Source organism: Coprinopsis cinerea (genome assembly GCF_000182895.1).
Source record: "Coprinopsis cinerea okayama7#130 chromosome 12 map unlocalized cont3.12, whole genome shotgun sequence".
Classification (NCBI taxonomy): Eukaryota; Fungi; Basidiomycota; class Agaricomycetes; order Agaricales; family Psathyrellaceae; genus Coprinopsis; species Coprinopsis cinerea.
Genome location: NW_003307533.1, coordinates 576,579 through 601,267, shown reverse-complemented (window position 1 = coordinate 601,267; position 24,689 = coordinate 576,579). Strand labels below are relative to the sequence as shown.

Below are 24,689 nucleotides of genomic sequence, written 5' to 3'. Positions count from 1 at the left end.
GTTCGATCCCTGGGGAAAACGGGAGTGATCTGAATGGGCCTACTTATAATTACTTCAAACCTGAAGGAGGGGGAGTGTGCCAGACACAAGGAAATGGGAAGACGAGAAGAGCTCTTATATACTGGGCTCGATTGCTGACCTAAGAAAAGCCATCTTTTGATGTTTATCAAACTCTGGATTTTGGGCGCCTACTGGCACCCACCTTGCCGTTTCGCAGTACGTTATGGCCTAGAGGTGTATATTACCTTTCAAGCCATGCGGTTGGATTCAGCTTTCCATTTTTCACCAACAACAGCTTTATTTATTTCCAGATGCCAAGGCTCTGCGAGCACACAAGTGACAAAACGGGGAGTACACAGAAACTTGAGGATGTCTACAACTTTCTCCGATGCCATTACTGGTTCTGTGGGCGAGGGCCAGAAGGCTGTTGGGCAGGTCTGTCCTTGTGGGGCGTTTGCGGTCGTGATTGGGCTGGGGGAGTTTGCGGGGGAGTTTGCGGGGGCGGCGTCGGCGGGCGCGGCGGGAGTGGTCGCGGACCAGGAGGAGGCTGTTGGCCAGGTTTGTCGCCGGAGGGTGTTTGTGGTCGTGATTGGGCTGGCGTTTGTGGGGGAGCTTGAGGGGGTGGTGGTGCCGGCGGTCTTGGGGGGAGTGGTCGTGGTGGGAGAGGCTTATTCAGATCCGATATTGTCACCGGAGGTGGTGTTTGTGGCCGGGGACGGACGAGCCTTTCTCCAAACGATGACATTCTTAGGATTGGCGGCCGAGTCGACGGGCTCTCCTCTTGTCCCTTCTCCTCCTTTTTCCCTCGCCGCGCGTTCCACCATGACTTTGCTCCGTTGAACATGCGACCGAGGCGACCTGGGGTCTTCGGCTGGATGGGAGACATTGGTTAGCGGAAAGGTGGAGAGGGGAGGGAAAGGACTTACTTCTTTTCTGAGGACCAGGTCTTCCATGAATTCACGGACGAGGAGCTCAAGTACCTCATCATCGAATAATCCGCGATCTTGGAGTGCATAAGTCTAACCATGAAGCTTCGTTTTAGTCAATTCCTCAATTGGAGAAAGAATGGGAACACACCAGTTCCCGCTCGAAGAGGACGCTGCCGGCAATCTCTCGGGTTGATAACTCGACAGCATCTTTGTCTATCAAAGACCGCTCTTCGATCTGAACTGGGATCGAGAGAACGTGAAGGACGCAGAGCGCGCATGCAACCAAGGCAAATAGGAAGGAGCGCATTTTGGCGTGGAAGTTACTGTAATGGTGCTAGGGACCAGCCCGTCTGGCGAAAAGGAGGATCCATGAGCGTCTCTCAGATCAAGACGGCGAAGAGGAACTTACGTGAAAGTGTACCAGCCACTTGGAGAGACCATCTATCATTTCCCCTGCACCTTTTATAGTGTGGTAACGGGCCGTGGGAACAAACTTCAGCGCTCATTGAACTTCTCAAAGATTTGGCAGTAAGAACGAACCAAATTCCGACAGTCAAGGCGATACAAACACACGAAGCAAGGTATCTACAAGCGCTTACATCACTTTCGTGGGCGAGGGGCCGCGGGGGCCATGCGAGTCGAGGTGAAAGGATTGGTAGGTCCTGTGTTCTGTGTTTCTCTGCTTGCTTCTGATGCCGCCATGCCTTAAACTTGTGGACAGCCCCTTTTGTTGTGTTGGCGACTCGGATGCGAGCAAAAAGCTTTGTAGATCATGGACGGGGTGTGCTGGTATCGTCGAGGTTTCCAGCCCATCTATCTATCAAAGACGCATGTCAACCACGCAGCAGTTCTACAGAGGATTTATAACAGGAAACCCACATACAAGTGTACCAGCCACTTGGAGGAACTATTCCGCTATATTCAGACATTTTATAACGTCTCGTCGATAAGGCGGTGGCAGTAGTGTGCTCATGAACAGGTAACTGTCTTTGAAGTGATTCGAAGACCGGCGCTGATTCTCCTGATGGGACTACGAGAGGAAATGTAGGGTTCAGCGCTACAGTATCGGGAGAGGGACCATTTTATATCGTTGTGTGAGTGGACATCCGAGCTACAGGCGGACTGCAGAAATACTAGCACCCGGTGGCGGAATAAGCGCCCACCATTCGTCGCGTTTACCCGTCACAGAAAACAAGGCCTCAAGCAAAAGTCTCGAGGAGCGAGGAAATAAAATCAAGTAGATTTGTTGTTATAGGCCAAAGCCTGAAGAATACAGATATCCATATTACGCCGTTTTCACCGCCTTCCACCACGACGATTCCATGTGCTCATCTTTTGTCGGAGATCAGCCTGCTGTGCGCTGATTCTTCTCCGGTCTCTCCAATCAGACACAGCAGTCTTCATGGCATTGATTGCCTTGCTGATAGGGTTCGCTCTCGCGTCGATACTAGTAATGTCGTCGTAGAGCAGCTCCCTAGCCATCAGCGAAGTGGTCCATTCATCATTATGGCGCTGATGAAGGATAGAATCAGTCAATGTGAGGACTATGTCAATGTTTGGGAGGAATACGAACCAGGTTAAGGAGTATACTTTCAACCACTTCACGAGTAAGTAGGTCGAGAGCGTCGTCCACGGCGACCTCTCGCGCTTCGAGCTGAGCGACAGGTCTCGACGCGGCTTGCAAACCCCAAAAAAGAAAGGCAATAATAGCGAAGAGGATGAAGCGCATATTTGTGAAGTTTGAACAAGGTATTTGAAGAAGACAAGGTTCCAGCCCTTCTGTGAATCTATAGAATAGGGATGAGGGTGAAACGACTGAGAGAGGGAGGGAAAACCCACTTGAGAGAGGTGTACCAGACACTCACAAGGAGTTCAGCTGGAAGGGTATTCCCATTAATACCAGCCTTGTACCTCTGTGGACTCCAACAGAGAGGAAAGCCGTATCACTCGGCTGTTCTTGTGTGTTCCGCATCCGGGACTAGTGTCTGCTAGTGCTGATTGACATCGCGGAAAAGGGGATGACATCTCAATGGTAGCGACCACACAGTCTGTGTGGTGTCTCGTATCCCGCCACATCTAGTCAAGTTTTCTGTTAGTAAAGTATCACGATTCACTTGATAAATTTCAGCGCCTGCTGAGCCTTTTTCGAAGGGAACGGCGGAGGACGCAGAGGGATGTGTTTGCTCGTGTTAGGATCAGATGCCAACAGCGGGAGGCTGTGCCCCGTGCCGCCACGGCATCGCGCAGCGCGCTGTCATCATCATCCACGTCGACCGCAACCACTTGGTCGTCGTCGCAAACGTCGTGCTCAACATCCAAAATGGCCCACTATCCGTCTCAATCGCCGCCGCCGCTGCGACACCCGGTGCCCACGCATCCTGCATACATCCCTGAGCCACCGTCGACACCTGGGTCACCCCAAGGTTATCAGCGGTTTTCGTCCTCCCCAGCACCACCGAATCAGCCAGCTCACCCAGGGTACCCATCCCATGTCCCAGCATACTCGGCGCCCTTCCAGCAAACGCAGCCCTCGGTACCTCCACAGGGCCATATGTCCCAGCCGCATTTTCAACGTCCTGAACCGAATCAGCAAGGCAGCGCGTTCCAGCCAGATTTTGGCGCTTGGGGGATCGACGGTGCTACCGCGAATCTTGGAATGCAGTTAGGCCAAAGTGCAGTCGCTGCAGGACAGCAATATGTTCAGAAGAATGTAAGCGGGTTGTTGACTTTGTTCAGACGATGTGATTAAATAGATTTTAACAGTTCGGAACCATGTTCCCTACAACCACTCTCAAACACCACTTTAATGTCTCCAATTCATACGTTATGCACAAGATCAGACTCGTTCTCTTCCCTTGGACGCACAAGCCTTGGACTCGTCGCGTCAGGAGAACGGAGCATGGCCAACACGAATGGCTACCTCCACGCGACGACCTGAACAGCCCCGACCTTTACATTCCCGGTACGTGTCACCTATAGTTGGCTAACGTGTTCACTAAGACTATTTTTAGTCATGGCGATCGTAACCTACATCCTTCTGACCGGTCTTCATGCTGGCTTGAAAGAGGCGTTCAGACCCCAAATCCTCGGCGAAACCTTGTCGCGTGCCGCCCTCGTTGTTCTGTTCGACTTCGCCTTCATCAGGCTCGGCTGTTACATCCTCAACATCCAGGGATCAACTCAATTCGTCGATTTCTTTGCCTATAGTGGATACAAATTTGTTGGTGTGATTTTGACACTCACCGCGGGTTTCTTGGGTCTCTCCGGACCGCTTTGGACAATAGTTTTCCTTTATTCTTACCTTGCGAACGCTTTCTTCCTTGTAAGTGAACGTTGGATTTGGTTCGCGTTTCGCTCCGCTAACGCCATTCTAGTTGAGGTCCTTGCGCTCAGTTGTTCTCCCAGATCCTTCGATTTCCATCGCCCAGAACCCAAGCCAAACAACCACTGTCAGCGAGGTTTCACGTCGACGCCGGGTCACCCTGCTTTTCCTCGTCTCCGTCATGCAGATCATCTACATGGGTGCACTTGTTCGATTACCGACTGTTAAGAAATAGTGCTGTACTCCAGATATGTACGTCAGGTCTTGGGCTTTGGTAATCTATAGCTTGACTCTGCTAGTTTTCGAACCTTTGACCCGCGTTGCCCTTTCAGCGCGCTTTTAGACACGGTGATGCTGTGATTGCGCTCGTCGCGCGCTCATGGGTAATGAACAATAGCCGTAAGCCTACCATTCAGTCTTGGGGAATGGCTGTTGCAATAATGTTGACGGTTGCCCATGAAGGAGATGGTCGGTGAATTGAGCAGCCGGTTGTGCCGTACGACACACAAGACGGTAGAGTACAAAAGTCCAACAGCTGGTTCTATGTGTCGTTATAAGTGTCTGGTACACTCCTCTCTAGTGAGTAACTCGTCCTCTCCCAGATCCAGTGTACGATCTAATTCGTTCATGTAGTAAGTCGCCTCAAACCTAGGGCTGGACCCCAACAACTGTTCAAACTTTTGACGATGCAAATCAAGCTTTCCCTCCTTGTTGCTGCACTGTGTGTCGCCCAAGGCTACTCGAGACCTTTGCAAATTGAGCGCCAGTTGGCGGTGCGCAACGAGCTCGTTGAAACGGGGTCTGCCTTCTCGTTGCATCGCTTGCAGTCGGCCGGCTCAGTCCCCACATCGTCATCTCGCCGAAATGCCAACCGCATCCGAGGCAGCCTCGCCAGGTTGTCTTCGAAGAGGACTAATAGACGCCGTCTCCAACGAAGGGCCGCTCTTCAACAGGCTCTTATACAACTCTCCTCGCGCCAGGATGGCATCACACCCATTTCATCCACCAGTGGTAGCACTGGTGTATCGACCATCGAGACTGGCCAAGAGATGGGCCCCCGTCCGACATCACCATTTGGGACTGATGATTCGCTCGAGCATGGCGGTTCTGGCACAGGAATGGATACCCCCGCTGGTAGTCCAGGTGTATCCACCGCCCAGGGGAGCACGGGTGTGACCACCGTCAATGGAAGTACGGGGGTCTCCTCAGTCGAGTCTGGTCAAGAAGTAGGACCAAAACCCCATGCCCCATATGGAGCAGACCGACAAAGTGGTGAAAGTAGGATCTCGACTACAAGTATGCTGGTACGGGCAAATCCCCCAATGGTATCGTGGTCATGGTATAGGACAGGAGCAGGGACAAGGCCAAGCGCCGCTAGCTCCGGCCAATGACTGGGAGAATCCGATGGTACCTGATTGGCTGGCGAACCTCCCGCCGCGGTGGGCTGTTGGTCGTAGAGGCAGCGCTCGGAGGAGTATGGGTCGGAGAGGAAAACATGGTACCCCGACTAGGACCAAGAGTTCTAGTTAATTATTCCGTTAGCTGTACCTTTTGTGCCCTTCGAGACGAGCGCCAAAATAAGCGCCAGCGTAGACCACATGTCATTGCATGCGCTTTCTCCCATATTAATTTCACACAGTACAGAGTCACAGCCGTGTACTGAGGCCTGGGCTGGATAGTGGGTACATTCAAGTAAGGTGGGGCCATAAATCATGAAGTCTTCCAGAATGGCAAGGTAATTCCGCATGTGAGTGTCCACGCCGTGACAGCACCTTGACCCACATCCGTGGACCTCGCTTGATGGCCCGAAATGCGCCTCTTGCTCTTCGTCACTGTTATGTGGGCTCCAGAATCCAAATTCTCTCCAGTCTCCATCATCATTTTATCTTTGCATCAGAATCTTGACCCTCGAGGTACAGAGAGCAACAACTACCCTACTACATCAATAAAGTCCCCGTTGACTCGGAGTGCACTAGACTCCCTTGGTAAGTTGTTCAGCGCGGGAGCTGGTACGGCTACGGGATCGATGCCACCGGGATATGGCAACCCACGATAGAGAAAGTCAAGCAGACCCTCAACAGATGGGACAGGTTCAACCCCACTCTGATGGGGCGCTGCCGTGCGGCGACGGCGATAGTCGGAAGCTTCACCCAATACCTGACGAGAGTCCAGGGGATGCCCGGTGACGTGGTGAAGACGCTGGACAAAGTGATCGACAACTTCGTGTATGCCAAGGGTGGCGCCCAGAAAATGAACGCCGTTGGAATAGAATTACTGCGAGCTCTCCCCGACCAAGGTGGACTACAGCTGCTCGACCTCCAGGTAAGGAACGAGGCCGTTGAACTCATGAAACTGAAGGCGTACGTCACCGAGGGAGCGAAACGACCGACCTGGGCCAAGCTGGCGGACGAGGCTATCAGAAGATCTGTCACGAACGAATTCAAGAGGGTAGATGAACGTTACCTCATCAGCCCATTCACGCAGCGTTGGAGGGTCAACCTGAACTCCCCGAACCTCCCGAGTAACCTCAGAAGGATGATCAGGACAGCCGACAAGTACAACGTACAATACCTGCCAATCAGAGTCACCACCGCCCACCAACGAGAATCACCCTTCTGGTACCACCTTAGCCCGGCGCCTGGGTTGCGCGCGACATATAATGATAAGTGGGGCCGGTGCCACCAATCAACACATTTCATACAGACTGTGGGGCAAATGCTAGACCACGCCGACAAGAACAGACATGTGGACCACACCAACCGGTGGAACTGCGACTGTTTCCACTGCTGGAATGACCGGAACGAGGGATGCGAAAACCCGATCCAATGTCGCCGCAACGCCGATAAGAAGCTCGATACCCTACAAAAGGAGTGGGACCCCAGGGTATACATCCCCCTGCAGTCACCGAGCCCGGCCAACCCGGACGCTTGCCGCGCATCGGCCTGGACAGGAGACGAACGGGAACAACACGAGACTGGGGGCCCCAGCGAGAACATCCGTGCATTAGTCCAGTGGAAAAAAGACGAAAGAAAATCACTCACCCCATATGAAGCACACCCCATATCCACAACGCGATGGGAGCGACAGGAGGTGAGCGTCTACACGGATGGATCATGCTCAGCGAACGGTACCGCCAGCGCCAGAGCCGGAAGCGGGATATGGTACGGACCTGAAGACAACCGAAACCGAGCGTTACGACTTCCTGACAAACTCGCATCCAACAACGCAGGTGAACTGGCAGCAATTTTAGCAGCCATCCAAGACAACCAAAGTGCGAAGAACTTACACGTCATAAGCGACTCCAAATACGCGATCGACGCCATCACAAAACATATCGGCAGATGGGCGGACGAAGGCTTCACGAGGGTGAAGAATAAGCCGATTGTGCACGCTCTGTTTGGGGAGCTCGTAACAGCCTCGTCGGCGATCACGCTGGAGAAGGTCAAGGGCCACAGCGGTGACGCTGGGAACGACGGCGCTGACAGATTGGCGGCCACAGGTGCAGACATTGAGACAAGGCCGACGCGGACGAGCTAGATCTCGGAAAAGGGGATTTTATGAGTGGAATGGGGATCAAACTCCTAGAGGCCTCGCAGTCACTGCTGTACAAGGCGATAAGACTGAGGAAGGACCCCCCCAGACGATCCAGGACTCACCGGAACCTAGACCTGATCGCGAACACGATAGAAGAGCTCAACGGCGAAAAACCAAAAGAGGAAGCGATTTGGGCGTCCACTAGAAGAGGGACAGATATCCGGAAGCCCATCAAGACCTTCATCTGGAAGTGCATACATGAAGCCCACAAGGTGGGAAGATACTGGGAACATACCGATGTCGCCGACACCTACATGCCGTGCAGCCACTGTGACGTCGATGTTGAATCCATGCACCACATCATGTTCGAATGCACTGCCACTGGCCAGACGACGGTATGGGAAGAAGTCGATAAACTCTGGCAGGCGACTGGGCTGGACAAGCCCCACATATCCCTGGCACTAATCATGGGGGTGAACCTGGTGACGATCCGCAGTGAGGACGGTACCGCAGCCCCAGGAGCCACACGCCTATTCCGAATACTAGTGTCAGAGGCGGCGTACCTGATCTGGGTCCTCAGGTGCGAATGGAGGATAGGGAAAGAAGCTGACGCCAGGATGATCCCAACAGCAGAACACATCCGCAACCGGCTACTGGCTAACATAAACAAGAGGCTGAGATTTGATCGCATCCTCACGAACCGAAGGGCCTACGGCAAGAAAGCTCTGAAGCCCCGACTTATCGAAGCAACATGGTACCCTGTGCTCGATGAAGCCTCGAGACACAGCACCTTGCCAGACGATTGGGTAAAGAACAAGGGGGTTTTAGTGGGTATCGGACGGACGAGACGCCCGCCAGGGAGGAACCGATGAAGACACGGTTAAATCGGTCGTATTGTACTTGGCATTGGCGCGTCCATCTGAAGCCCCACACTACTCACATCCGTGAGTGTGCGAGTGCGCATTTCCCCCAGTGGACTACTTGATTAAATTACTCTCTCGCGGGCATTGCCCGCACCCTAAGCTGGCCGTAATACGCACTACTGTGCGCAGTAAAGGCCTATAGCTCCACCAAAAAAAAAAAAAAAAAAAAAAAAAAAAAAAGTTGTTCAGCGCGGAATTCGATCCATTCCGCCTTGCACATCCACTCCTCGGCCCCGTAAGTGACAAGATGGTGAATCTTCAACGCATCCTCCGCCATCTTCCAGAATCCGGGCGTTGCAAACCTTGGGTCAAGGCGCTCCAACCTCTTCCTGTACTCTTTGCGGAAGTGGTCGTAAAATACGAGCTCTCGCCTCTCGAATGCCCTGTCACACTCGTCCTGCAAACGCCTTTCTTCCTCCGAATCCACTTCCTCTTCCACGTCTTCGCTATCTGAACTAACAGCGTCTTCTTCATCCGTGTCCTCCTCATTTGGTTCGGGTGTCCTGTCCATCGGATTAGCGACAGCCTGCCACTCTCCTGTCGCTGTGGTTCTCTCTTCTTCCATCCGTTTCTTCTCCGTCAGAAAGGCCGCGGCGTACAGCCTTCTTTGAAAAACGTTTTCGAGTTCTTCATCCGTTACACCCTCTGCAGCTGGAGGCTGAATGGAGCTGAAGCCACCAGTTTCTCTCTCCCAGTCTTCACCTCCCCAATCCGGATGGATCTCGGCCACGTACTTGGAACAGAGGATGAAGGGTATAATGGCGACGTCGTCCCAATCCAGAAACGCCGTGATGGTCGTGATATCGTCGTCAAAGGCTAAGTTGCGCATCGCATAGTCCATGGGAGTAATGCAAGGCCTTGTAAAGTGCTGGGTCGGCTGGAAGTGTGCAGTTCTCAATATACTTGAGTAGATTGTCTGCCGTATGAAGAAAGTCGGAAAGGGTGAGTCGCTGGTCGTGGCTTCCGTCGTCCTTCTCCTCTAAATCTCGACTAGAGTAAATCCAAACAAGCGGCCTAGAGAGGTCGTGTCCGTGCCTCTCCTTGACAGCTTCAACCTCCCGTGCCCATAAGAGCTTCCAGAGGTCTAGCAACGAATCCACTTTCTCCGATCCCAGACAAGGACTGATGTCTCCAACCCGCCGCTTGCCACTGTATCCCAAAGGGCCACTGACTGCTATCCCACCCAAAACAAGGGGTCCAAGCGATATGTCTCCGCCTTCTGCAGCTCTTCAACAGTCTCCCTTTGATGACCTTGCTTGTGGTCGCCAACGGAACTAGAGAAGTAGAGGGAACCCAAACCATCAAAGGGTAGCGGTCGGGCCAAGGAAGCGTGTCCGCCTGATGTTATATCCATCATCCTGTACCAGAATTCCCAGTTGGGAGTATAAGTATCCCAAAGGACACGCCAGCGCTTGGTCATGTCGAGGTGCTCCATCATGATGTAGGGCGCGCCGATGGGATTTCCGTCTTCCTTTGTCCCATCGCACCATGTTATGACCTTGGGCACCGGAAGACCCCGACAGTACTTCGCATAGGTCATGAGAGCTACGTTGGCTTCCATCCTACCCAGCAGTCGATCGTTCTTTGCGGGTATCCGGATGACGACTTGGAGCCCATCATAACCGTCAGGCTCTCTTGCAAAGGTCGCGACGAATATTTCATTGTACCCCCCAGACGTTAGACTCGAGAGTCGGGGGGCAGGGTGAGAGGGATTGAAGCCAAAGGTGTGCATTGCGGCGAAGACGAGGGCTCGTACATCGATTCCGAGAGAGAGCTCCCACTCTTCGTGAATGGCATCAGACAGTGGAATGTCAAGGTCTCCCAGCTGCGTGGACCAATCCGAGGGGAGCTTTTGAGGTTTGGTGACTGAGACAGAAGGCTGCATTGCTTGTTGAGAGAAGACTTTCTGGGTTTGCTCAACAGTTATATAAATGTCGGGACTGAATGGAATCAGTGGGCGGTCAGTGGGCTTGATGTCGCCGTCGCTTTCACATAGCTTGTTTGCGGGAAGCCCTAGAATACGCCGAGTGTACATATACAGGATAACCAACGATACGTGTTACAGAACTCCACTAATCAATTGCTCAGAGCGCAGCTGGATCCATTCAGCTTCGCACATCCATTTCTCTGCACCATGTGTAATGAGATAGTGTATCTTCATCACGTCCTCGGCCATTTTCCAGAATCCTGGTGTCGCAAACCTGGGTTCATGTCGCTCCAACCTCTTCCTATATTCTTTCCGCCAGTGGTCGTGAAACACGAGCTCTCGCCTCGTGAAGGCCCTTTCCCACTCCTCTTCCCGACGCCGTTCCTCCTCAGCTGGGTCCACTCCGCTCTCCTCTGTCTCGCCCCCGCTGTCCTCATCGTCCGAGCTCTCCTCGTCACTCGTCGGGGTTTCCTCCACGTCGCTTTCATCAGACTGGGGTAAGTCTTGAGCCTGGGTCTCTGGTCTAGTCGCCTCTTCTTGCCTTTTTTTCCGATCCAAATATGCGGATAGTTTGTACTGGAGTATATACGAGAAGAATAGGATGGGATAGTATGAAAAGAGTGGGATTAAGAATAAAATGTGATGGACAAGCAAAAGAGTGGGATCATAGAAAGAAAGTGGGATGCCGAGCGGGGTTAATCGAGCCGCCAAGCGGAGCTCCATTTCCCGTTTAGGGCTATCCGCCCGCCAAGGCCTTGCATCCGCCCAACGCGAATGCTCGGCGGGCTACGCATCCGCTCCTATGCTCGTGCTCAACATGGATTACCCGCCCGCTTTAGAGGGCGTGAGGTTGTCCAGACACCGCCATTTGCCCCGCCACGTAGTCCTTGCTTCGGGCGCGATTCAAGCCATTCCCGGCGATTATGGTGGCAATCAAGGTCTCAGAAATCTCTCTCGCAAAGATTCGAGGTTATCGCGAATTTGTGAGTCTTTATCTTTGAAAAATAGATTGCTTTGAGACGAAATTTTTCAGTTCTTCAACCATTGCCTTTCGCTCCCCAGCCACCGACCTTTTTTCTCAATTGAAACACCAGAATCATGGGTTTCCGAGGATGCGCTGGCTCTCTACCTGGATATCACGAAGGATGGCCATGTCGACGTCGAAGAACCGAGCCAAAATGAGCTATCCCAGCTGCCTCTACAGTCCTTGAAACAATTTCGCCGTTTTGTAGGTAGCATTCTCTCGTCTATTGTCGATCAGATAGCTCACTTTTTGTCCCTGTGACAGATGCTCACCCCGACAATGGAAGACGAGGCGTATTTCTCTTTAGATAGGGCAGAGGACTGGTTTCGCGACCAGGCATTCATTGCATGGATAAATCACATTGGGGCAGCAGAATCAGGTGAGAGATTATGTGCACCCGCCAACAATCTGTGTTGACCACCGTATACCCGTAGCGGGCTCTGGGAGCCAAGGGAGAGGGAGGCAAACATTCCGAGACCAAGCAGCATCTCGCCAGCGTTTGGCGTCCTCAAACTCATCGTCTCGCGCCTCCATCGTATCGGGTTACAGTGGAAGGTCCCGTTCACATTCCATGGCCTCGGATACGTCGTCATCCCCACACTACCCTCCTGCCTCCACACCTGCACTCTCTTCGGAATCGGAGCTCGACTGGGGAGGGGACAAGGATGATATTATCGACGTCGATGCAATCAAATCTGAAGACGAGGAGCTCGCTGTCCCTAAAGCCAAACCAAGGTATGTTGCAACGCCCTGGGCCGTGCTAAATCTCTCTGACACACTTTTTTTAGTGCCCGGAACTGGAGATATAATCCGCGAAACCAGACACGTCCCTTTCTCAAGCTTGAGGACGACTCCGATGCTGACTCTCGACCTATCAAACGCCCCCGCAAGTTTTCCTCGCCTTCGCCGGCTCTCAGAGGCACTGACAGTGACTCCGAAATCGAAGTGGTTTCTGAACCCGTCCGATTGACTAAAAAGAAAGTCGTTGACCGGCTAGAGGTTGTCTCCAAGGCGCAGGACACCTGGACTGTTCCTCGCGAAAATGTGGCGTACCATCTAAAGCTCGACGATGCCGAACTTCCAGTGAAGCCCGGCGGCAAGCCCATGACTATCGATGGCTATATACGTTCAGAGGTGCATTTTCTCTTTCTCTTTCACTTGGTACGCTCTCATCATGATGTATAGGACCAGGATTCTTGGTCTGGCTCCACAGGACGCACGAGCGGCGACGTATGGGTGACTGGCATCGCTGATGACCCCAAAGAAGCGATCCATTGTCGCCGAGTCGACCTTCAGTGCAATGGCGTCAAGGTCTGCAGCTATTTCGACGAGACGTTGCTGGACAATTGCGAGCGATACGAACCTGATGAAGAGGAGACCCAGGCGTTATGGGAGGAGGAGCTTTCTGCAAATGAGAACGAAAGTAAGGCCCATGCCGCTCTCCTGACTCGGTACGTGTGATGACCTCTACTCGCGTAAGGTGTAACCTAATTCCTCTTGTCATTCACGCAGCTTTTTCAGGATGCTTGAAAGGGCGAAGTGCCCTAGGAGTGGATGTGAAGGTCGGGTACATATGAGACCTTTACGGAACGTGTGTACCATTGTGTTTTCGATGGTATTATTTCTCTTCTAACCTGCCTACTTGTATAGCCGCCGTCTCGTGAAGGAAAGAAGAATCTGATTGGATGCACGGGATGGCGAAGGAATGAGGAGGATCATTTGTACTTCAGCATCCCCGGTTACATTGACGAGGATGCTCTACGTTACATGATGGAAAATAACGGAGCCTTCCCCCCTGGATACGAGAAGGGGAAGGGAAAGATCAATCTTCATACCAGATGTGTTCTTGCAGTCCACCCCCGCACAAAACTTGTGGACTGTCGTAAGTAGAGTATATCATGTACTGTATCGATTTACTCATTTTTCCTCCTTAGCCTTCTCCCATATCATCGAGTCAACCGCGAAAACTGATCAGAAACTAGTCTCTCGCGCATGTCCTACCGTGATGACCGTCTATGTCCCCCTTGATCGCTACAAGCTTCAGAGAGCAATTATCCTGGTCCAAAATCCGCATAACCATCCGGCATTCCCCAAAGCGAAGCCAAGCAACGCCGAAAAGGCGTTCTTGAACACAGTTGTCGCGAAGCTCGGCTCTGCTGGCCTGACACGGACGAAGCTGCTAAAAGGTACTGTACAAGCCTCAGACTTGGGTCTCTCCGATTCCTAAATGCCCACCTGATGTGTATTCCTTCTATAGCATCGCTTACAACTGAAATGTGTGGTGGAGTGAGTCTGGTGGAAATGATTCCTGCGTACTCGGACAAGCGGCGTCTTAGGGATAGTGTCCGTGACATTCAACGGAAGGACTTTAAGGGAGGTGTCGATTTCAATGGCAAGTATACTGTCTACTTTAATCGTTCTCCGTCCACTAATCAAGAGATTTCAGGGGTCATGTACGAGTACAACGAGAAGGAAGTCCTCCTTCCAACAGGCCAGCGTTATATCCACTCAGTTGTGGGCCAGAGCGAGTTTAAACTCGTTGTGACAATGCTCCAGTCGCTTGTGAAGGACATACACAAGGCGAACAGCCTTGAAATGGACTTCTCGTTCAAACGTGTCTATGGCGAGATGAATGAATGGGATGTGGCTGGATTTCTTCCTGATCGAAATAAGCGTACGTCTCAGTGCTTTGTTGAACATACTCGAACTCATTTGTTATTCAGGAGTTACATTTGCCCATTTGTATTGCAACCGGGCGACAAAGGAAGCATTCACGACCCTTTTCAACGAGCTTTGGAGGGTAATACGCGAAGTTACCGGATCTGTTTTGAAGTTCAAAGTCTTCTTCCCCGAGGATCCCGCCGCTCTCCTCCTCTGTATCCGCCTTGATGCAGAAGCACCCCAAGCTCAAGGTCTTGCGGCAAGTCTTGTCACCTACCAAGCCTTGTACGTGAAAGAACCCCCGAAGGACCTCCCGAAGGACCCTATGGACCTCCTTCTTCATGTTCTGAAGATTTGCTACGTTCATTTCGAGCGGTACGTCTAGTTGTTACAGCTGTCTATCAAACAAAGTTCTCTGACGTTTTTGATGCAGAAACATCTCGAAGCTAGAGGCAGAACTGACACACGATGAGCTCCAGCGACTGAAGGGGTTCAAAGGTTTGTCGTCACAGCAGGAGATTGACGATTGGCATACCTTCGCTAGTGGGCTTAGTGGTGCTCGTTCGAAAGGTTCGTGCACCTTTTTATAATCGGCTATTTGGTGTTGACTCATTCCGCCATCCTGTGCACTAGCATGGTATCAGCACAAGAAAGCGCACCCGTGGATCCTGCCTGCCTGTAACAAGTTTTTATCACCAATCAACGACGAGGATTGGGACCTCACTCCCACAAACACGAACCTTGTAGAAGGTGGTCACGCAGAGGTCAACAGGGAAACGGATACGGGACTTCCACTTTTGTTGGCTATTCGAAGGTGCGAGTCCTCTGAGGCAAACGTGGAAGGACATGCTAACGTAGTGGCTCAGTGCGCAGGAATACGACAGGAAGGTTGCGCACAACATGGAGCTCTCACGTAAGAACGCAATCTCAGAGAATCGATGGAATACAGCAAAGCACCGCGAAGCAGCAAACATCGCCCGACGAAAAAGCCAGCACAAGAAACTCACGACAAAGAACGCACATCTCCAGGAGTACTTCGACTTACAGGAACGCCTGCATGCGCTTAATTTGCAGAGGACGGAATCACTCGAACGCTCGAAGGCTTTGGAGGGCAATATTTCATTACTGGACACGGAATACAATGCTGGGGGCGATCAGGGGGTGAAGGAGAAGATTAAGCTTCGCAAGAAGGACCTGGCACACGAGCTGGACAAGCGACGCGTAATCCGAGGCGACAGCGACCGTATTAGGACCCAGATGGAAGCCCTGAAGACTGGTCCCCTGCAAAATATACATATACCGAAGGAGCGCCCAGATCGTAATCGTGATGGTCATGTGGGTGGACAGTCTGGAGAGGAAGGCGAACACTCAGGCAGTGCTGTTCATCGTGCAGGGCAGGCCAACGCTAGTCATAGTGCGTGACATTTTCCTCTACTATACCGCTCCCTTGCTGATATCAGATTTTAGCCTTGTTACCTGCCGCCGTAGCAAACCTACAAACCCACCCTGATGACGACACTGATAGCTCCTCTCAGACTCAATCGATTACCGTTCATCCTATGGACATTCCGGACGGCCTAGGCGAGATTGATATGGACGGCGAGGGTGGTATGGTTGGTTTCGATAATAGGATCGGTCAGTCCAGCGCTTCTGGTCTGGATCTTCTCAGTACGTCGTCCTTTGAGGACCCATTCCTCCAGTTCGACTTCAGCACCTTCGACACCTTCCTTCACGACCTGAACGCCAATCCCCCCGAAATTCCACCAAACATCTATAGTCCTCCAACAGATCTATTATCCAGGCCCGTAAGCTCCGATTTCGACGGGACAACATACGCCTTACCTCCTCTACCTCCCTTTCCCCCTTCTTCACCCGTACCATCGCTACTTCCACTACATGAGCCCGGATCTCATGCCCATGCAGTCCCTCCTCAAGACGACAGCCATGTCAGTGCTACCCACCCGGTCCAGTCCAGTCTCGATCCCTCTGGCAGCCTGGAGCATCAGCCAAAGAAACGCAAGCGCAAGCTACAAAATATCGGTCCTGTCCGCCAAAGTAACCGTGCAAGAAAGCAGGTCGACTTTTCAGTCAAGCTGGTCGCCGACGGAAAGGCTTCGCCGAAAGGTGATAATCGTCGCAGGTATGTTGTCCCCATGGCTTTCCTTTACAACTTATATTTCTGATCATTCCCTCCTAGACCTCGGTGGGAGGAAGTGCCGAGCGATGATGACCTTTGACTTTAGGGCAGGCAAAATACCAAGTTCAGCTTCATTCACGTATTCTTACCAGACTGTAGAACTTCAATTCAAATTTTTACTATAACTTTAAAGATATGACTCTATACAATGCCCACTCTAACAATCAGAGAAAGTTTGTGGCTAGTTGTCGTGAAAGGCGCGGTCGTTTACTTGTCCCCCGTACAATGTGCATCACCCGGCACTTTCCTTTTTTGGAAGACTTTCCTCCGACCGCACTTTGTCTACCCATGAGCGGCAGTCCACTTCTCCTTACCTCGGCCGATGATACAAGATGCCGAGAAGGACCAGCATTCCTTGGTCTGATCTTATACCCGTAGACGGATCCCACTCTTTTCCTTCGCATCACATCTTTCTGCCCCAATCCCATTCTTTTATCGTCATCCCATTCTTTTAAAAGCAATCACATTCTCTTTGGGCAATCCCATCATATTCTTTTCGTCATCACCCGTTTGTACTGGAACAAAGCTTCCAGTTCCTCTTCCGTCACATCTTCTGCAGACGGAGGCTGAATGCAGCCGAAACCACCTGTTTCCCGTCTCCATTCCTCGTCTCCCCAGTTATAACTGATCTCGGCCAGATACATGGAGCAGAGGATGAAGGGTAGAATAGCGACATCGTCCCAATCCAGAAATGCTGTGATTGCTGTTTTGTCGTCGTTAAAGATGACGTTACGCATCGCATAATCCATGGGGACAATGCAAGGTTGGAGGAGTGCTGCATCAGCTGGGAGTTGGGAGTTCTCGATGTATTGGAGGAGGTGATCCGCCGTTTGAAGGAAATCGGAAAGTGTACACTGCTCGTTGTCCTCGCCTTCATCCACGTCCAAAGCGTCAGGCTCAAGCCATACAAGAGGCCTGCTGATGTCGTGATCGTGCTTCTGCTTGATAGCCTCGACCTCCCGCTCCCATAAGAACTTCCAGAGGGCTACCAGAGATGTTGCTTTCTCTGACCCTTGACAGGGACTGACATCCCCAGTACGGGCTTGGGTTCGATGTCCAGTTACCATCGGGCCATAAACCAGCGGGCCTATGCGATATCTCTCCACCCTCTTCAACTCTTCGTCTGTCTCCCTCCGGCCATCACAGTTCGGGACATCCGAAAAATAGAGTGATCCAAATCCGTGGAAAGGTAATGGTGTGGCGAGTGCTCCATGTCCCTTTGCCATGATGTCCATCATGTTGTACCAGAAGTCGCGGCTGGGGGTGTGGTTGAAAAACATGTCATGCCATGGATCGCCTTTAGGGGCTTGGAGGTATTCCATGATGATATAGGGCGCGCCGACCGGGTTTCCATCCCCCGCCGTGCCATCACACCACGCAAAGACTGTGGGGACAGAGAGACCCGCGCAGAACTTGACATAGCTCATTAGAGCCACCGTCGTCTCGAGTCTGCCCGACAATCGACCCCGCTTGAGTGGCATTCGGATAGCGACCTCGAATTGTTCCGGGTAGCCGTCTTCCATTCGAAAGGTCGCGACATAGAGGTCGTTAAACCCGCCTGAATTGTGCCTTCGGAGCTTCGGAAGTGGGTTGGAGGGAGGGGTTAAACCGAATGTATGCATAACTGCAACGGTGAGCGCTCGTGGATCGATGCCGAGGGACAGATCCTCCCAGTCTTCATCGTCCATCCAATCACTCCGAGGTCGAAGGATGGCTTCAGGTGGAATATCAGCATCGCCCAACTGTGACGCCCAATTCGAAGGCAGTTTCTGTGGTCGAGTGATTGATATGGTGGGTTGCATCATCATATGCCGGAGATGAAGGGAGAGTCGTACTGAAATATTTGCGCCAGCAACGCAGCGGTTTTGAATGCATCTACCACTCAGTTGTAGTCGTATATCGGACCCGGAGATGATAGCCACTGACTCGGTGAAGCCTCCCAACATAACACAGATCCGCGCATCCCGCTTGATGGCATCGAAGATGGAAGGTATCCAACCCAACGGGATAACGTAGATCAGCGCCTCCATGGGCGCCAACAACGATGTCCGGCGATCAAACACATCGTCCACTCGTAGGCCTGGGATCAATTAACATCCCAACACACCCCCACAGAAAAGAAAGTATTTGAACCTCGACTTGAACTTTCTTATTCGTCGTGTCTGGAACACCCATCCCTTCTCCCAAACAACTTATACCATCCAAGGGCCGGTCCCACCCCTCAAAATGCGTTCAATTCTCTACATCTTCTTCGCCTGCATCTTCCTGGTCGTCCAAGTTCTAGGACACCCATTGCCCCTAGGCTACGCGGAGAACGACCTTTCGGGGAGCGTCGTCGCCAGAGAACCCACTGACTGGAGTCTTCCTTCCCCCATATTCCAGGTATTTACCCAACCCCCAAACTGATGCTCCCATACTTTAACTCATTGACTCCCCCATCGACGATGTATCAGAGAGAAGACACCAGCACTAGCAATCCCTTGTTCACCCGCCAAGTCCGAGTTAACTGGATCGACCCCGTCAGATTAACGCCCGGCGACAAAAAGTTCATATACACGCTGAACCACCCATACGGTCGCCACCGCATCGTGCAGACGGTCAAACAAAAAATCAAGAATATCCTGCCCAGGCGAGGTAGTCAAGGCTAAGGGAAAGCCAGACCTGAGAATTTAAGTGTACTTCAGTGATTAGTGTATCGCAGAAAACTCTAGAGCAACTCTAGCATGTTTGACGTCAATGAGAAATTGATCAGATTTTCGTGATGGTTTTACCCACTAGATCTCCACCCACAACGTCGGGAACTTACGCCCTCCTCGTAATATCCTTAACCAACCCCTGCCCCATCCTCCTCACCTCCGCCAACACAGCGCCCTCATTCAACGTAACCAGTCCTTTATCCTTCTCCTTTTCGCTCTCCTGCACAAACAAATAAACCCATCAGCATGAAGTCAACGTCGACATTCACTCCTCCACTCCAGACTTGAAAGGACCTAGCAGTGGAAGAAAGGCTACGCACCTTGGGCACAGGCTGGCTATTAAACCCACCCAACACCCTAAACGGTCGTGCGGTTTTAAGCGTCGGGTCCCACACACCACCAAATTGAGTACCTCCATAAGGATCGAAGAAGAGGCGGAAAGTGTCCGCATACGTTCGCTGTAGCATGTATATCAGTCAATCGGACGACCTCGTGCACCAAAATGAAAAAAAAGAGATCCAATGAAAACGCACCTGCAAATCAACAAACAACGCCCGAGCAGGATCAAACCCAGGCATCACACTCTCCACCTTCTCCCCAACCTGATTTGCATATTTTCCTTGCCTCGTGAGGAGCTTTGGATCTGGGTTCACGTTGTGCATGTAGCGAGGTAAAACAGAGGGGTCGAGGTGGACGATAAAGTCGTAGTCTTCTGTTGGGTGGATGAACATGCCCTGTAAACGCAAACGACGAAAACGGACGGAGTCAGAGACGAGATGACACAATCGAAAGGAGAGTGATACTCACCCGAACATCAAACCCACTCCCTTCAACACCTTGCATAAACCTAACAGTAGCAACCGCCAACGCCCTAATCCTCTTCGCTACAATAGCGTCGGGACCATACTTTGTCCACATCCTGCCTTCTTTATCCATATCCGTGTTGAACTTCCACACTCCTCCACTCGTCGCCGTCGCCCCTGTGGCACCTGCCCCAGGAACAGTCCCAGTAGTTGAAGCACCGTTAACAGCACCAGTAGTACCCGCCCCACTAGATTCCTCCTCCTCACTCCCCCTCGGCCCATAAAGACAAACCCACACCCCTCCCTCCTCCCACTTCCACTCACTCAAAAACCTCAACACAGTCGCAAAACCCCGTTCCTTCGTAGCGGGGACCGAGCTCGGAACCGGGACACCCGCATCACTTTCAACACCCACCATCTTCCCATCCCCAACGAAAAACTGCGCACAGAGTAGCTCGATAGCTTCTTCCGTTACATGGCCGCCTCCGCCTACACCAGTACCACCCGACGCACCACTGATATGCGCGAGGAAGACAAGGGAGCACCAATCCCCTCAGACCCATGCCCACCCAACAACCAATGCGCGCCAAACCACCTCTTCACAAGCCTACACGTCCCCGCAAACGCACCATACCGATGCGAAAGCGCCGCCACAGCCCGATGATGCCTCGGCGCATGCACAAACCGCCTCTCATACACCTCCCTCGCCACCTGCGCGTCCAAATACACCTTACCCTTCCTCTCCTCCTTCTTCTTGGATTTGGGGACGGCGATGTGCGCTAGAGGACCCCGTTCGTCGAGGATGCGGTCGAGCAGGGTGGCTTCGCGGTCGTGCCATATTCGGCCTCGGAAAGCCCACCCTTCTGGTGTGAGGATTTCGAGGTAGGCTTTGTCCACCACTTCGTTCGAGTCGGTTACGTCCCCTTCGCCTAGTACGACGCTGGCTTTGAGACCCGGCACGGACCCCATCAACAGAACAGCCATCCTCTCGAAAAATGCCAGCTTGATCTTCTGGATAGCCTTCAACTCGTCCGGCCATTTCCCCGATTTCTCGAATTCAAAGATGATGTCGATGGGATGCAGGTAGCGCGCCGTAGGCGGAAGGGAGGACGCAAGACCCGGCGTGAGAGGGACGGGATTGAACACGCTTGTGTACCGCAACGACGATGAAATCGCGCTGGCGTTGACCAGTGAAAGAGGGAGCTCCTCCTCTAAAGCTTTAATCGCTTTGACCAACCCCTCAAACGCCCCCAACGCTCCCTTGAAACCAATCGCAGTCCCTTTCAGACCCTCCACATATCGCCCCGAAACTTCCTTCGGCAGTCGAATCAGGTTATCGTACGCTGTCTGCCACGACTCCACCTTCTCCTGGCTGATCCCGAAATGCCAGTCCAGGATGTGTTTGACGACCATAGCAGGGATATGAGCACGCTCGTCCGCGGTTTTCACATCCCACACCACGCTTTCGGTGATCCTCCCGTCTTTGAACCTGCGCAACTCGGATTTGGGACCCCAGAGCTCGCGGAAGGCCGTGAGTTCGGGGGTGACTTGGTCTTCGGCGGCAGGACCGTGCTGGACAAGCTGGAAGGCGTGCTCTGGGTCGAGGATGAGACCGATGAAGGCTGTGGTGGGTGTTGAGGGGTGGGCTTGTGAGAGCGGGCGAGTGGAAGGGGAGGAGGGCGTCGTGCTGGGGCAGAGGAAGGAGATTGCCTTTGCACGTGGACCGAGTGCCTGGCGGAGGAGAGAGTCCATGTTGAAAAGGAGTTGGTGGAAAGTGGATCCTCTGTCCAACGAAGCATGTACCGAGGGTTGTCGTTGTTTAGCACCTGTAATGTCGACACTTGGGAAAGGTTAGCCCAAATCAAAATTGTATTATGGAGCACTCACCGGAGAACAACGTCGAATCGAGTATGCACGTCACGGTGGTCTTGGAGGAAGACTTGAGTGAAGGGGTCGATGGCGAGTGTCGAAGAATTGAGTGCTTCCAATGTTTTCGAGGCTTCGTATCGGAGCTGCCGAGAGGTCAGTTTAGATGAACGGAAAGGAATGGACTACCAGCATACCAGATCCAAGCACCCCACAGGAATACTAGCCAACAGATTCACCAACGACGCCGAATCCACCAAACTAGCATGCCAGTAATCCTGGTACTCATCACTCTGATACCGCTGACCCTCCACCGTCTTCACAAACACAGGCGCCTTTGAAAATTCCTGCTTTGAGAGACAATCCAATGCAGCTTTGAAGAGCTGGTACGAGCTCAGACCCTTGCCCAGCGGTTTCCTCTTCGAGTTTTTCGTTTCTTCTCCGGTAATAAGCAATTCTAAAAGACCAATCCAGAATGGGCCAGCGTCTTCGAAACCTTTTACGCACATCCGCGAGCCTTGGCCGAATCCACGTTGGTTGGCCCAGATGCGCAGGAGTGTCAGGGCATCAGAAAAGGCGGGGGAAGATTGGATAAGATTGTAGGTGGCGAGTAGGTGGGGCTTGGGAGTGAGCGAGTAGAGCAAGGCGTTGTTGTAAACAGGCGTGGGCTGGGGTTGGGACGGAGACTCGGATTGTTGCGAGGTATTGATTTTGAGGTTTCCATGGGAGGGCGATAATCGATGCAAGGGGATAGGCGACTGTGCTGGGAGTGTCGGGATGATGCAAACCCTCGCTTTTAGTTTTGTGAAATCAGTCTGCGAGCCGTCCGACTTGGGTATGAGAACGAGCTTTGTGAGTCTAGGATCGCTCGAGGAGGATTCATAGAACAAGTCAACGTTGAGACCGGATTTTGGGTTTTGGATGGCCTGGGCGATGGTGGCGAGGTAGAACGCCTTTTTCTGGAAGAATCGTGCATTGAGATAGTCTTTTTCTTGGAAGAGGCTCTGCAGTCAAAGCGTCAGATATTTCCTAAGTGAATCCAAAATAAAACGCACTGCTGGCATCTCAACCGCAACGTCCACTCCATAATGCAAATCGTCCTTGGGCTTCACGCTGACCTTGTTCGCCCAACTTCCGACCAACGTGATCTCCGACGGTTTTTCAAACGCGACCTTCCAGTTGGTTTCTTCGGTGGGTAATGGTAGACAGTAAGGCACAGCGATACCCTTTTTCAGTAAACCTTTCGAGGCCTCGAGCGGGTGTTGGGCAGACACCGAAGGGATTTTGAGGAGAAAAGTGTGGAGGTTGAGAAGGAACTTTTCCAATGGCGGAATTCTGGATGCTTTCGGTCGCACATTGGGCAGTAAAGCATCTATCTGAACTAGTCATTGGTTTCAGCGAAATCTGACTAGAGATAACCACGCACCTGTAGTTTGAAGGAACTCGAGCGATACAAATCCGTCGCTTCACGAATTGCGCGCATTTCTTCAGCCGTTGGTGGTTTCTTCGGCTTTGAGGACGTATCGAGAGGCTCCCTAGGCTTAACCTCATCGTCTCCTCCCTCTACACCGCCCCATTCTTCCTCCTCCTCTTCAAATTCCTCTCCTCCAGACTCCATCTCCTCGTTTGAAGAAACAACATCAGGTTCTTCGCTTACTTTCCGCGTCTACAGACATAATCAGCATACAAACATGTCAAAAAGGCCCATACACACCTTTCGAGGGCTAGCATCCGCCGCACGCTTCCTCTTGAGATTGAGAGCCATGGAATACGAGGTCAACGCCCATTTTCTGCGATTTCCCTGTCTTTGGACACAGCCACTGATGGCACAGGCGTGGGTAAGTTCTGCCTGGATTGGGAGTCGGGACCTTGATTCCATTAAGCGCCCGCGCCCAGTATGGGTCTCGCCGCAGCGGCGTCGAGCCCGTGGAGTTGGTTCAGAATTTGAGAGAAGATGTTTGAACATATCAATCCATTATCATATAAGTACACATACAGCGAGATGAGGTGTTCAAGCTGGGAAAGGGCTTTAACCCAGTGTTTGAACATAGGAGCGGTATTATTGAGTAAATGGAAGTTACACACTGCCTGCTATCCAATGCATTCTACGTGGTGAGCAGCCATCCTCATCCGATTCCCACCTGTACTTAGACTCCCTGTAGTCTATATGCACGTCGTTCCATCTGTCCAACATCGCATTCCAATCTTCAAAACGCCACAAGAGCCCAGGACCTAACCTACGATAGAGATATACATCATCAAAAACTTCCCGATACTGAGCAAAGCTGACGACACAGCTCAAGTTTGGAAACGCCCTCCTAAGCCACGGTATGAGCAGGCTGCTAGAAGAAATTGGCGACGTGCACACGTTCATGCATTGAATGCCTCACTATAAGTCCGCCCCCCAGGAAAATCTCCTGGGGGATTCCCGCCCGAGCAGGAAGGGAACTCCCGCTCCAACAGGAGATACCCCTGCAAGTGCGGGAGAATTTTCTGCCGGGGCAGGAAAGCTCGATGCCTCGTCCCTCGGCTCTCCAGACACCTCGCAGGAGATTTCCCTGGGGAAATCTGCCGTTTTACTGCGGAATTTCCGCCAGCGCGGGTGTAAAACTGCCCTCCCAGGAGCATGCTTTCCCCGGAGGTGCGGAATCACTTTCGTTTTATTTATTTTTCTTTTACTGGACACGCAGGGTACACGAGAATATGCTCTATATTTATGATAGTATGTATTACAGTTCATATGATAGTAAGTAAAACGAGGATTCAAATAAGAGAATCCCGAAAATCCTAGGATGATCAGATTTCGG

General features: G+C 52.2%; 10 protein-coding genes across 10 annotated transcripts; 4 read left to right on the top strand and 6 right to left on the bottom strand.

Moving 5' to 3' along the window:
* Nucleotides 1–394: 394 nt before the first annotated feature.
* CC1G_08448 (hypothetical protein) lies at nt 395–1,236 on the bottom strand (the record flags this gene model as incomplete). The annotated part of the gene is made up of 3 exons (XM_001834751.1): nt 395–871; nt 927–1,019; nt 1,078–1,236. The coding sequence occupies 3 exons, from the start codon at nt 1,234–1,236 to the stop codon at nt 395–397; spliced, it is 729 nt and encodes a 242-aa protein (XP_001834803.1).
* Nucleotides 1,237–2,225: 989 nt separating this feature from the next.
* Nucleotides 2,226–2,658, bottom strand: CC1G_08447 (hypothetical protein; the record flags this gene model as incomplete). The annotated part of the gene is made up of 2 exons (XM_001834750.1): nt 2,226–2,441; nt 2,503–2,658. 2 exons carry the CDS (start codon nt 2,656–2,658, stop codon nt 2,226–2,228), a joined length of 372 nt encoding a protein of 123 aa, XP_001834802.1.
* A 553-nt stretch (nt 2,659–3,211) lies between these two features.
* On the top strand, nt 3,212–4,593 carry CC1G_08446 (protein transporter yif1). The gene is made up of 4 exons (XM_001834749.2): nt 3,212–3,639; nt 3,693–3,891; nt 3,941–4,251; nt 4,304–4,593. The coding sequence occupies exons 1-4, from the start codon at nt 3,250–3,252 to the stop codon at nt 4,484–4,486; spliced, it is 1,083 nt and encodes a 360-aa protein (XP_001834801.2). The 5' UTR covers nt 3,212–3,249; the 3' UTR covers nt 4,487–4,593.
* A 344-nt stretch (nt 4,594–4,937) lies between these two features.
* Nucleotides 4,938–5,781, top strand: CC1G_08445 (hypothetical protein; the record flags this gene model as incomplete). Its single annotated transcript, XM_001834748.1, has 2 exons — nt 4,938–5,547; nt 5,597–5,781. The coding sequence occupies 2 exons, from the start codon at nt 4,938–4,940 to the stop codon at nt 5,779–5,781; spliced, it is 795 nt and encodes a 264-aa protein (XP_001834800.1).
* A 2,036-nt stretch (nt 5,782–7,817) lies between these two features.
* Nucleotides 7,818–8,657, top strand: CC1G_08444 (hypothetical protein; the record flags this gene model as incomplete). The annotated part of the gene is made up of 1 exon (XM_001834747.2): nt 7,818–8,657. One exon carries the CDS (start codon nt 7,818–7,820, stop codon nt 8,655–8,657), a length of 840 nt encoding a protein of 279 aa, XP_001834799.2.
* A 118-nt stretch (nt 8,658–8,775) lies between these two features.
* On the bottom strand, nt 8,776–9,549 carry CC1G_08443 (PKL/CAK/Fmp29-like protein kinase subdomain-containing protein; the record flags this gene model as incomplete). The annotated part of the gene is made up of 2 exons (XM_001834746.2): nt 8,776–8,824; nt 8,927–9,549. The coding sequence occupies 2 exons, from the start codon at nt 9,547–9,549 to the stop codon at nt 8,776–8,778; spliced, it is 672 nt and encodes a 223-aa protein (XP_001834798.2).
* Nucleotides 9,550–9,882: 333 nt separating this feature from the next.
* Nucleotides 9,883–11,358, bottom strand: CC1G_08442 (PKL/CAK/Fmp29-like protein kinase subdomain-containing protein; the record flags this gene model as incomplete). Its single annotated transcript, XM_001834745.2, has 2 exons — nt 9,883–10,721; nt 10,782–11,358. 2 exons carry the CDS (start codon nt 11,356–11,358, stop codon nt 9,883–9,885), a joined length of 1,416 nt encoding a protein of 471 aa, XP_001834797.2.
* A 200-nt stretch (nt 11,359–11,558) lies between these two features.
* Nucleotides 11,559–16,557, top strand: CC1G_08440 (hypothetical protein; the record flags this gene model as incomplete). The annotated part of the gene is made up of 16 exons (XM_001834743.2): nt 11,559–11,618; nt 11,669–11,863; nt 11,924–12,038; nt 12,094–12,394; nt 12,448–12,793; nt 12,845–13,110; nt 13,181–13,250; nt 13,310–13,541; nt 13,594–13,845; nt 13,917–14,333; nt 14,383–14,695; nt 14,754–14,890; nt 14,954–15,134; nt 15,187–15,734; nt 15,788–16,460; nt 16,518–16,557. The coding sequence occupies 16 exons, from the start codon at nt 11,559–11,561 to the stop codon at nt 16,555–16,557; spliced, it is 4,146 nt and encodes a 1,381-aa protein (XP_001834795.2).
* Nucleotides 16,558–17,002: 445 nt separating this feature from the next.
* Nucleotides 17,003–18,547, bottom strand: CC1G_08439 (PKL/CAK/Fmp29-like protein kinase subdomain-containing protein; the record flags this gene model as incomplete). Its single annotated transcript, XM_001834742.2, has 1 exon — nt 17,003–18,547. One exon carries the CDS (start codon nt 18,545–18,547, stop codon nt 17,003–17,005), a length of 1,545 nt encoding a protein of 514 aa, XP_001834794.2.
* Nucleotides 18,548–19,246: 699 nt separating this feature from the next.
* On the bottom strand, nt 19,247–23,647 carry CC1G_08438 (pre-rRNA processing protein Utp22; the record flags this gene model as incomplete). Its single annotated transcript, XM_001834741.2, has 10 exons — nt 19,247–19,433; nt 19,534–19,671; nt 19,747–19,947; nt 20,021–20,455; nt 20,530–21,856; nt 21,904–22,028; nt 22,080–22,886; nt 22,938–23,258; nt 23,309–23,548; nt 23,597–23,647. The coding sequence occupies 10 exons, from the start codon at nt 23,645–23,647 to the stop codon at nt 19,320–19,322; spliced, it is 3,759 nt and encodes a 1,252-aa protein (XP_001834793.1). The 3' UTR covers nt 19,247–19,319.
* Nucleotides 23,648–24,689: the final 1,042 nt, after the last annotated feature.

Bases quoted from the DNA above. Each gene is read 5' to 3' on its own strand.
- CC1G_08446 (XM_001834749.2), top strand. From the start codon at position 3,250: ATGGCCCACTATCCGTCTCAATCGCCGCCGCCGCTGCGACACCCGGTG. The intron at 3,640-3,692 runs GTAAGCGGGTTG...AGATTTTAACAG, and splicing joins AGCAATATGTTCAGAAGAAT to TTCGGAACCATGTTCCCTAC. The intron at 4,252-4,303 runs GTAAGTGAACGT...ACGCCATTCTAG, and splicing joins TTGCGAACGCTTTCTTCCTT to TTGAGGTCCTTGCGCTCAGT.